This window comes from Populus nigra, chromosome 8 (assembly GCF_951802175.1).
Source record: "Populus nigra chromosome 8, ddPopNigr1.1, whole genome shotgun sequence".
Lineage (NCBI taxonomy): Eukaryota > Viridiplantae > Streptophyta > Magnoliopsida > Malpighiales > Salicaceae > Populus > Populus nigra.
The window spans coordinates 11,987,446-11,998,844 of record NC_084859.1 but is presented as its reverse complement, the minus strand read 5'-3'; the positions used below and the strand labels follow the sequence as shown (position 1 = coordinate 11,998,844).

At 38.3% G+C, this 11,399-nt stretch overlaps 1 protein-coding gene across 4 annotated transcripts; it reads right to left on the bottom strand.

Annotated features, from left to right (window-relative positions):
- Positions 1-456: 456 nt before the first annotated feature.
- On the bottom strand, positions 457-3,356 carry LOC133702423 (mitochondrial carnitine/acylcarnitine carrier-like protein). 4 transcript variants are annotated; one of them, XM_062126778.1, is made up of 4 exons: positions 3,203-3,356; positions 3,035-3,121; positions 1,707-2,109; positions 457-1,156 (listed from the first exon to the last, which is right to left on the bottom strand). In XM_062126778.1, exons 3-4 carry the CDS (start codon positions 2,096-2,098, stop codon positions 655-657), a joined length of 894 nt encoding a protein of 297 aa, XP_061982762.1. In that variant the 5' UTR covers positions 2,099-2,109; positions 3,035-3,121; positions 3,203-3,356; the 3' UTR covers positions 457-654. The 4 variants fall into 4 exon arrangements, with proteins under 4 accessions (XP_061982762.1, XP_061982761.1, XP_061982764.1 ...); XM_062126777.1 differs by having other exon boundaries at positions 1,707-2,098; XM_062126780.1 differs by lacking the exon at positions 3,035-3,121 and having other exon boundaries at positions 3,203-3,336.
- Between the last annotated feature and the right edge of the window lie 8,043 nt (positions 3,357-11,399).

The following is an 11,399-nucleotide window of genomic DNA, read 5'->3' as shown; positions in this document are numbered from 1 at the left end:
GATGAGAATAATTTATGAACCCTTCTTCTGTATTTAGTTCGTTTCAAACTTCAATAAATCAAACATGGAAATCAACCGTTTGAGAGACAATAAACTACAGGAAAATCGCAACAAGTTTGGATGGAATGGAAAGAAACAGCTGCTACATGCTTGCAACCTGGAACTTCAGACCTCGCATAAGAAAAGGCCGATTGCCGTTCTGTGAAAAGACATTAGGCGCATGTTTTGTCCTTGTAACCATGGGTGACTCCACCTTAAACACAAAAAGAATCGATGAATTTTGGGTTATTATACAGTCAGCCAAAGCAGCTAGTTTCATCTGTTATGCTTCTGGGTGAAGCTTGGTTTTTTATCCCGTCATTCCTGATTTATTGATTGAGGCTTTGTCCTGCCTTTTACTAGTCGCAAGAGAATCAGAAACTAAATGTTCAGGAGGAAAAAAATGCAACTATTGCATGTTAAATTGTTGGTGACTGGCGAGTGTTTCTTCCAGCACCCGAGCTCATTAATTTTGAAGGATGAATAGCATGTTCTTTTGACATAACCTGTTATCATATTACTAAACAATTACTTGCAAAAGCTTTTTGAGAGCAGCAGTATGATAACAATGGTGAAGAATAATCCAGTTATTTGCTCTGAAAGAACTGCAGCCAATCACCCCATGCTTGACCTTGTCACCTCATATGCCAAGAAGCATGCTGCATTTGCAGGGACACTTCTAGCCATGGCAGGGCCAAAACCTTTGTACAGGCCTTTGATACCTTCAGAAGCCAGGATCTTCCTAAAAGCATCAATAGACCCAGAGAACTTGGGGTTTTTGTAATCATCTACTTGAATGACGCTTTTAACAACATCAGTGGGGTAGACAGATACCCAAAAGGAAGCACCAGCTAAGCCACCGGCCACCATCAAAGAGCCCCTTCCCAACCGAGAAGTATCCTCACCTCCTGCAAAGGACTGCTTCAGCAATTCATAGACACCAAACATAGCAGCATTTCCAGGAATTTCACGTGCCATAGTAGGAACCAAGCCCTTGAAGAGACCCCTCACACCACCTTCTGATTTGAGAACATGCCTGGTCACATCCATTGGCCCCCCATACTTCACAGCCACCACTGCTGAGTCTGAACTTGCCAAAGCACTTTGTGCTTGCAACCTGTTTCCACCAGGAAACCCCAACTGATTAGGAGGTAGATTTCAAAGATCTACCAGGTTATGTAAAACAAAAACAAGAAAGAAACAGAAATGGCAAGTGAAGAAGTTAAAACTATTTGTTGCCAGGAATGTTTCATAACTAGAAAAATACTGGCATAACCACCACTTTGTTGTTGGAGAAACGAGAGAAAGAAAGGATTGTATTCCAGTTGTTTTAAGACTTTAAGAAACAATCTCATTTGGCAATATGATTTTTCCCCTTGCCTGATAATTTTCAGGACTATTCATAGACTTAAAATGTCAGGGTGAACCAGAAAAGACACGACAGTACCTCAAGGGTGAAGGAAAACCAGACAAATTTTTGTTTTGCGATTTAGAAGAATTCAGGACATGACAGGTAGGACAGAAACTGCCCAAAACCATCAAGTTGTCAAGATACACAGCCCAGTCAAAAAATGAAAGCTTTGCAAAATAATGAGCATTCAAAAATTAAGAAAAATCAGGTAAAAAGGTCAGGAAAGGTTGTGAGGGTAAGGAGAGATGGCACTGACCTGCATTTGATCAATTCAGTGGGACAAGCAAGAAAAGAAACAGCAACTCCAGCACCCGCACCAGCAACAACTTGCTGGTTAACTGTAAGTGGGGCACCAGGTTGAGACCTTAACAATCCCTCCATTTGTCCCCTCACTGTGAAAAGAACAGCATTGAAGGCTGCCACAGTAGCAAGTGGAGCTCCCATACCTTTGTATAACCCCCTTGGGCCTTCAGCAGATAAAGTCTGCTTGACAGCATCCACTGCACCAGCATACTTGGGAGCTTGGCCAGGGAGTGGAGTAGGCTGGCTTTGGAGCTTGACCTTGATGGTGTCAAAGGGGTGCCCGACTATCAATTGTGCTGCACCACCGACTGTCCCGGCAGTCAAGTCCTTCACTACGTCCCCCATCTGCAAGATAGCTTGGAAATATGAATTCAAGTTATTCAAGGGATAAAAGGGAAAGACTTGAATTACTTTCATAATGTTTGATTTGAAGCCAAGGGAAACAACAGCAATGGAAGTATTGTTTGCTTATTAATTTTCCACATAAATATTCAGGCAAAATATAGCAGAAGTGCAAAACAGATGCCGTGCTACATCCTTCATTGTTTCTTTGCAGGTTAACAGACAAATGTTTCACAAAATGCAGAAGAGAAATACAAGTTGTCAGGCAAAATGTGGAGGGCGGACTATTTCAGGTTTGTGGAACAAATAGCATCGTGAAAACAAAAATTAGTAAAAAATATCCTCACCAACTACTGATGTTTCTAACTACATTCAGGTGCACGTGTTCTAAATCCAGGACAACGAAAGAGGACACAAGTATGAGCTCCCACAACTCTCTTCTTTCAATTTTCATTTCAAGCGCCCCTGAAAATGAGTCATTTATCTTCTACTTGGTAGGGACAATTTGTAATCCGAGCCAACCAGTGGATTCTCTTACCAAGTCCATATACAATTTTGAACAATGTAATTCAATAGTAAAAGATACGATCAAATACTCATAGTAGCACTGCAACACATCAAATATGAGGAATGCGATTTCCCATTAAATATATGTATTTGCTTCTCAATTTTTCATTCCCCAGTCATTTCCGACCACAAATCAACATTAACTTGAGCTCAAGGATTGAATCAGCTCTAAGAAATAGAGTGAAGAAGGAAAAAAAAACCCAAATGCAGTTTCTTCACAATCCATAAATAAGGGAGGTGATGGGTAAGCATTAGCATCAAAGTGAAAAACGAAAGTATGCCATCTATTATTATAAATGCAACAAATGAATTTTTCAATTCTACAAATGATTCAGTTACGCTCCGAAAACTGAATAATATTAAGAATCATACCAAACTTGATTTGACGAGAAAAGGATGCAAATAAAGATCAAAGCTTAATCGAAAGTCCAGAACTTTAACCTCTCCCCAGATTACAATCTGGGAAAAAAAAAGGAGTGTTAACAAAAAAGGGGTTGTGTAAAATCAATCATAAATCAATCAAGGAGAGTATCGGATTACCGGAAACAGTGTTAATAGAACTTCGCCATGAAAATAAACTGTGCTGTCATTGCCCACTTGCAGGGGGGAGGGGATGGAAAAAAAGAAGGGGGTTGGTGAGATTTAAGAATTTTGGTGATTTGAGAAGTCTTGTAATTTTAAGCAGTAGGAATCTTGAAATTAAATTTCCACATATTTTTTTTTCCAAAATAACTTAGTGGGGAAAATATAGCCAAAAACAATTTCTTGTTTTTTTGAGCTTTTTTCTTCATTTATTCCATATTTAGTTAACTTTAATTTCAATATTATGATAAGTTAATTCATTATTTAAAAAAACAAAAATTGACAAAAATTAAGATTTAATTTGGAATGAGATTGCTAATAAAATAATTATTTTTTATATATTTTGAGATCATATCAAAAATAAATTTTAAAAAATATATTATTTTAATATATTTTCAAGTAAAAATTATTTTAAAAATAAATATTATATAAAAGCAAAAATAAATATAAACTAGTTGAATTTACATGTTTTTTTATAATTAAATTCAAAATTATTAATAAAAATCCAATTTTTTATTTCCATAATCTTTCTTTCATTTAAAATGTTACAATAACAAATAGCAGCTCTTGAGATGCGATTGAACTAGCTGTGTGTTTTGATAAGGACCTGTTTGTTTCTGCGTTTTAAAAGTATTTTTGATAAAATTTGAAAATTTTTTATTTTTTTATTAACTTCAAATTAATATGTTTTTAGTGTTTTCAAATCATTTTGATGTGCTGATATCAAAAATGATTTTTTAAAAATAAAAAAACATCATTAGCATTCATTTTAGCACGAAAAACTATTTGAAAAACAATCACAACCACACTGCCAAACAAAGACTTTCTTTCAGTGTGTAATCTCTTCCTTGACTAGCAAGATAATGACACTTTATTCAATTTCCAAGATGGACGGACCATCTTGAAGACAGTATATTAAATCTGAAAATTTGATGCAATTAAAGTATGATCCAAACCTCAAATAACTCTCTCAAACACAATACCAACTCTTAATCGAGACAATTGAAAATATTTTTATCCTAATTTGGTTTCTCGAAACAAAAAATAATTCAGGAGATTTTCAATTGAGTCCTCCATTTATATCCATTGTTGAATTCCATAATTTCCTTGTAAGAAAAAATCATTTATAGAAATCGTGGTGGTTTTTTGGTTGAAATTGGTGAAGGGCTTGGAAAACAATTCAATTGAAAACTTATTGAAAATAAAGAGTGATAGTTATTTCCATTTCCACTCCCCGTACAAATCATATCCCATTTTTTGTTATGGAATGAAATAATTAATCTTTATAGCATTTATATACCTTCAATTACGTTTAAAATTTCGATGATCCAGCAACAAACATTATAACTTCATGATAATTCATTAGCAACGTATGTGGTGCATGTTCTTAACCAAAATTAATGTATATTTTGTTGTGTGTGGTCCCGCACCATGTGATGGTGGGACCACCATATTAATTAGTAAGAGACAGCAAGGCAAGGCTGTCTCTTTGAATTAATAGAGGAGCTGCCACTGTAGAGGCAGTAGCAAAAACGGGAGAAAAACAAGAGAAAAGAGAAGAAGAGGCAGCAGAGCAGCCTGTGTTCGTTCTTCGATTTCCAGCTCGTTCACCGTTGGATCGGGCTGAGATTTTGACAGCAGCTTCTAGACACATTCCTCTTCATTCTGGACGGTTGGATCGAAGATTGGTGGTGTGGAAGCTGGCCGTTTTGACAGAAAACGGGGCTGTCAGTTTTGTGAGTTTTTCTCAAATAATTCTCCTTTAATCTTGTTGTAATCTGAGAATAAGTAGTTCTTGATGATATATATGTTGTATCCCTTAGTTGAATCTGAGGAAGAACAGTTGTGAACCCATTATTTGTGATAGTGGAAGTTTTTAGGTGGACTCCGGTCCCGTGGTTTTTCCCGCATCGGGTTTTCCACGTAAAAATCTTGGTGTTAATTTGTGTGATTATTTGCATTATATTTGATCATTGTTTGAATCTGTTTTTTACTGCACAAAGAGGGAAAAAGGATTGGGACTTGTGAATTGTGAATGTATTCCGCTTAATTGATCCGGTTAGCTGTCCCGAGTTTTCCCAACAAAGTGGTATCAGAGCATTTGGTTGTGTAGATTGAGTTCTTGTGCAGTTAAAATGGAAAAGGAAGATTCGGGCATGATAAAGCTCACTTCCTCAAATTATTTTCTGTGGAAAACAATGATGGAGGATCACTTATATTGCAATGATTTGGCTTTGCCGATTGAATGTAAAGGAATAAAGCCTGATGACATGGATGATGCAAAATGGAATGGACTAAATAGAAAGGCTACCGCTAATGTTAGAAAATGGGTATCTTCTAAGTCCATTAATCATATTTCTCAAGAACATGACTGTTATACAGTGTGGAAGATGTTGGAAGAAACATTTGCCAAGGAGAGTGCACAAAACAAGGTTTTTGTAATTAGAGACCTTGTGAATTTGAAGTATAGAGATGGTGAAGATGCTTCAGTGCATATAAATGTATTCCAAGGGTTCTTGAATCAGCTGTCATTGATGAACCTTGAGTTAGCCGATGAAATGCAAGCATTAATCCTATTGAGTTCATTGCCGGATAGTTGGGAGACTTTGGTAGTGTCACTTAGCAATTCTACTCCGAATGGAAAGCTCACTTTGAAAACAGTGAAGGATTGTATCCTCAATGAAGAGAAGAGGAGGAAAGGGACAAGCACTTCCGAGTCTCATGCACTTGTTACAGAAAGTCGAGGGAGAAGTCAAAGCAGGTTCTCTCACAGCAAGCAAGATGGAGAATCCAGCAATAGAAAAGGCAAATGGAAGCCAAGAGGAAGATCTCAGTCAAGGAAGGGTTTTAAGTGTTATTATTGTGACAAGCCTGGGCATATGCAAAAAGATTGCAGAAAGTATAAAAGAGATAAAAAGGGTAGAGATGAAGACAAGAATGAAGAGAATGGTACAGCTGCAGTTGTATCTGATGGTGATGTTGCCATTGTGTGTGATGATGGTTGTGTTAATCTTGCATGTCAAGATACCACCTGGGTTGCAGATTCAGCAGCTTCTTACCATGTTACACCCCGACGTGATTTTTACACATCCTACACTGCTGGTGACTTTGGTCAAGTTAGGATGGGAAATCAAGGGATGGCTAGTGTTGTGGGCATTGGAGATATTTGGTTGGAAACCAATACTGGGTGCAAGTTGCTACTCAAAGATGTTAGGCATGTGCCTGATATGCGCCTACATTTGATCTCTACTGGTACTCTTGATGAAGAAGGCTATCACAGTTACTTTGGAGATGGTAAATGGAAGCTCTCCAGAAATTCCTTAATTGTTGCTAAAGGGAAGAAGATGGGTCTCTACATGTCACAAGCCAAGGTGATCAAAGGGGAGGTAAATGCAATTGAAGATTGCTCTACTGATTTATGGCATAAGCGGCTTGGACATTTGAGTGAGAAAGGCCTTGGAATCCTTGCCAAGAAGAATTACCTTCCTTTAAAAGGTATGAACTTGAACACATGTACTCATTGTTTAGTTGGTAAACAACATAGAGTTGCATTTCAAAGATCATCTTCACATAGAAGGTCACATGTTCTTGATTTAGTTCATACTGATGTTTGCTCAATGATTGATAAGTCTCTTGGAGGTGCATTGTACTTTGTTAGTTTTATTGATGATCACTCCAGGAAGATTTGGGCTATTTGTTTGAAATCCAAAGATCAGGTGCTTGATGTCTTTAAGGATTTCCATGCCAGAGTTGAAAGAGAAACTGGCAGAAAGCTGAAATGTGTTCGAGCAGATAATGGTGGTGAATACAGGGGTCCTTTTGAGAAGTACTGCAGGGAACATGGCATCAAGTTAGAGAAGACAGTTCCTAAGACTCCACAACAGAATGGAGTGGCTGAGAGAATGAACAGAACAATTATTGAAAGAATTAGATGTATGCTCTCTCATGCAAAGCTGCCTAAGTCCTTTTGGGGTGAGGCAATGAAGACTGCAGTTGCCATGATCAACCTTTCTCCATCAGTTCCTCTTGAGTTTGATGTTCCAGATAGAGTTTGGAAAGGAAAGGATGTTTCCTATGCACACTTGAGAGTGTTTGGATGTAGAGCATTTGTACATGTTCCAAGGGATGAAAGGTCTAAGCTTGATAGCAAGACAAAACAGTGTATTTTCTTGGGCTCTGAAGATGATGAATTTGGTTATAGGTTATGGGATCCAAAGGAGAAGAAAATTGTGAGAAGCAGAGATGTTATCTTCTTTGAAGATCAAACCATTGAAGACTTTGAACTGAAGGAGAAAACAGAGTCTACTACTTTTATTCCATCTAATTCAAATCCAGCACCTACTCCATAGTTATCTTTGATGCCTGCTAATCATGGGGGAGACTTGCAAAATGATGAAAATGGTGGTTTTCTTAATGAGCCATTAGTTGGTGATCCTGAATCAGCTAATGATGATATTGATGTTATTCCTGAACAGGTTATGCAGGAAGCTCCAGATGAGCCACAATTGAGGAGGTCAACTAGACCTCGCCAACCTTCCACCAAATACTCTCCTCATGAGTATGTGCTGGTTACTGACGGGGGAGAGCCAGAATGCTTTGATGAAGCTATGTCACATGAGAAGAAAAGTGAGTGGTTGAAAGCAATGCAAGAAGAGATGAAATCCTTGCATGAAAATCATACCTTTGAGTTAGTGAAGCTTCCTAAAGGTAAGAGAGCGCTCAAGAACAAATGGGTGTTCAGGTTGAAAATTGATGAACATTGCTCACAGCCAAGGTACAAGGCAAGATTGGTTGTGAAAGGTTTCGGTCAGAAGAAGGGTATTGATTTTGAAGAAATCTTTTCACCAGTGGTCAAGATGTCTTCAATCCGAGTTGTGCTTGGCTTAGCTGCTAGTTTGAACCTTGAAGTTGAGCAACTTGATGTGAAAACTGCCTTTCTCCATGGTGATCTAGATGAGGAGATCTACATGGAACAGCCTGAAGGGTTTGAAGCAAAAGGTAAAGAGCAGCTAGTTTGCAAGTTGAAAAAGAGCTTATATGGGTTAAAGCAAGCTCCAAGACAATGGTACAAGAAGTTTGATTCTTTCATGGTGGATCATGGTTATGACAGGACCACTTCTGATCATTGTGTATTTATGAAAAGGTTTCCAGATGGAAACTTTATTATTCTCCTGTTGTATGTGGATGATATGTTGATTGTTGGCCATGATGCTAAGAAGATTCAGATGTTGAAGGAAGAGTTAAGCAAGTCTTTTGCAATGAAAGACTTAGGACCGGCAAAACAGATTCTTGGCATGAAGATCACACGTGACAGGAAGAAGGAGAAACTTTGGCTATCTCAGGAGAGATATGTCCAAAAGGTACTTGAGAGATTCAACATGAGCAACTCCAAACCGGTTTGTTCTCCACTTGCAAGCCACTTTAAATTAAGTTCTAAGCAGTGTCCTTCAAGTGATGAAGAAAGAGATGAAATGGAAAAGGTTCCTTATGCATCCGCAGTTGGTAGCTTGATGTATGCCATGGTTTGCACAAGGCCGGATATAGCTCATGCAGTTGGTGTGGTTAGTCGGTTCCTCTCCAATCCTGGTAAAGAACACTGGTCAGCAGTGAAATGGATACTCAGGTATCTCAAAGGTACTTCTAGTTTCAGCTTATGTTTTGGTAATGATAAACCTGTGTTGGATGGATACACAGATGCAGATATGGCTGGTGATGTTGATTCTAGAAAGTCCACATCAGGATACTTGATGAAGTTTGCAGGGGGAGCAGTCTCATGGCAATCAAGGTTGCAAAAATGTGTGGCATTATCCACTACAGAGGCTGAATATATTGCTCTTACTGAAGGGGGCAAAGAGTTGTTATGGATGAAGAAGTTCTTACATGAACTTGGCCTAGTTCAAGAGAACTTTGTGTTGCACTGTGATAGTCAAAGTGCAATCCATCTCAGTAAGCATCCTACTTTTCACTCTCGGTCAAAGCACATTGAAGTTAGATATCAATGGATTCGAGATGCTATGGAGATGAAGTCATTTGTTGTTGAGAAGATCCATACTGATGACAACATGTCAGATATGATGACCAAACCTCTACCGAGAGAGAAGTTTGAGTTTTGTAGAAGGGAAGCAGGCTTATCAGAGCCTCCTAAATTGAAGCTTACATGTTGATCGCCAATATGGCGAATTCCTCACATGGTGCGTGAGGGGGAGATTTGTTGTGTGTGGTCCCGCACCATGTGATGGTGGGACCACCATATTAATTAGTAAGAGACAGCAAGGCAAGGCTGTCTCTTTGAATTAATAGAGGAGCTGCCACTGTAGAGGCAGTAGCAAAAACGGGAGAAAAACAAGAGAAAAGAGAAGAAGAGGCAGCAGAGCAGCCTGTGTTCGTTCTTCGATTTCCAGCTCGTTCACCGTTGGATCGGGCTGAGATTTTGACAGCAGCTTCTAGACACATTCCTCTTCATTCTGGACGGTTGGATCGAAGATTGGTGGTGTGGAAGCTGGCAGTTTTGATAGAAAACGGGGCTGTCAGTTTTGTGAGTTTTTCTCAAATAATTCTCCTTTAATCTTGTTGTAATCCGAGAATAAGTAGTTCTTGATGATATATATGTTGTATCCCTTAGTTGAATCTGAGGAAGAACAGTTGTGAACCCATTATTTGTGATAGTGTAAGTTTTTAGGTGGACTCCGGTCCCGTGGTTTTTCCCGCATCGGGTTTTCCACGTAAAAATCTTGGTGTTAATTTGTGTGATTATTTGCATTATATTTGATCATTGTTTGAATCTGTTTTTTACTGCACAAAGAGGGAAAAAGGATTGGGACTTGTGAATTGTGAATTGTGAATGTATTCCGCTTAATTGATCCGGTTAGTTGTCCCGAGTTTTCCCAACATATTTTGGTTAGTGAAGTTCGATATGAAACTCGTTCTCTCATTATAATAAGTTTAAATTCTTCTGTAATTAATTATCACATCCTTTAATGTTCATAAATTGTATATGGTGGATCAATATATTTTAAAAATTAACTTATCCAAAGTCTTTAAAGTAAGGTTCAAACGCAAGATGATAATCCAATAGTAGATAAATGGGGCTTATGTCCAAACTCAACATATCAAGGCTTGACAGAATATTAAGTCCAAATAACATAGACCTAGCTCTCTTCTAGGTCCAATGTCTTTGGACATGATTAAGAGCAGAGCTCAAGTGGATATAGTTTTGGTGAGTTGTCAGAGTTAATATCATTAGGTTTAATTAGACGCTAAAATCCTAAATGAACATGTGTTTGACAAGCTGTCACACATAACGTTCTCGGGTTCAACTACGTGCTGACCCCAAATAAACATAGGCTTGACAAGCTACCAGACCTAACATCCTTGGGGTCAACTACATGCTGAACCCAAATGGATATGGATATGGCGAGGTGTTAGAGGCCCAAGACCCTGGGTTCAGCAAAACACTGAGCGCAGATGAACATGGATTTGACAAGCTGTCATACCAAATATCCTTGAGTTTAGCTACGCGCTGAGCCTAAACAGACATGAGTCTAACGAGCTATCATATTCAATTACACACTAAGCCCAAGCATACATGGATATAGTGAAATGTTAAAAACAACATCCTTGGGTTCAACTACATGCTAAGCTCAAGCGAACATAGGTCTAGCAAGTTGTCAGATCCGATATCCTTAAGTTCAGCTATATACTAAGCCCAAGTAGACATGAGTCTAACAAGCTTCCAGACCTAACGTTCTTGGGGTCAGCTATACGCTAAGCTCAAGCGGACATGGGTTTGACAAGTTGTTAGACCCACCACCCATGGACTTGCCACAATGCCAAGTCCAAATGGGTATAGGCTAGCGATCACTATAGGCCCCATGTTAAGCCATAAAGCTTTGTTTATTTATTCTTATGACTTTTAACATAAATTGTTAATGTCAAGAATATTCATCTCCCTACACCCTGAGATGTATGAAAGTCTTCTAAGGACCTACCATATTTCCATTATGATTAATATTGTGTGGGGGATATTTATCTCTCATTAATATTATATAAGAGATATTTGTTTTCCATATAATATTGTGTAAGAGATATTTATCATTCATTAATGCTATCAAGAGAAAATGACTTTGTAATCCCTCCACTCCAGCAAAATATCAAG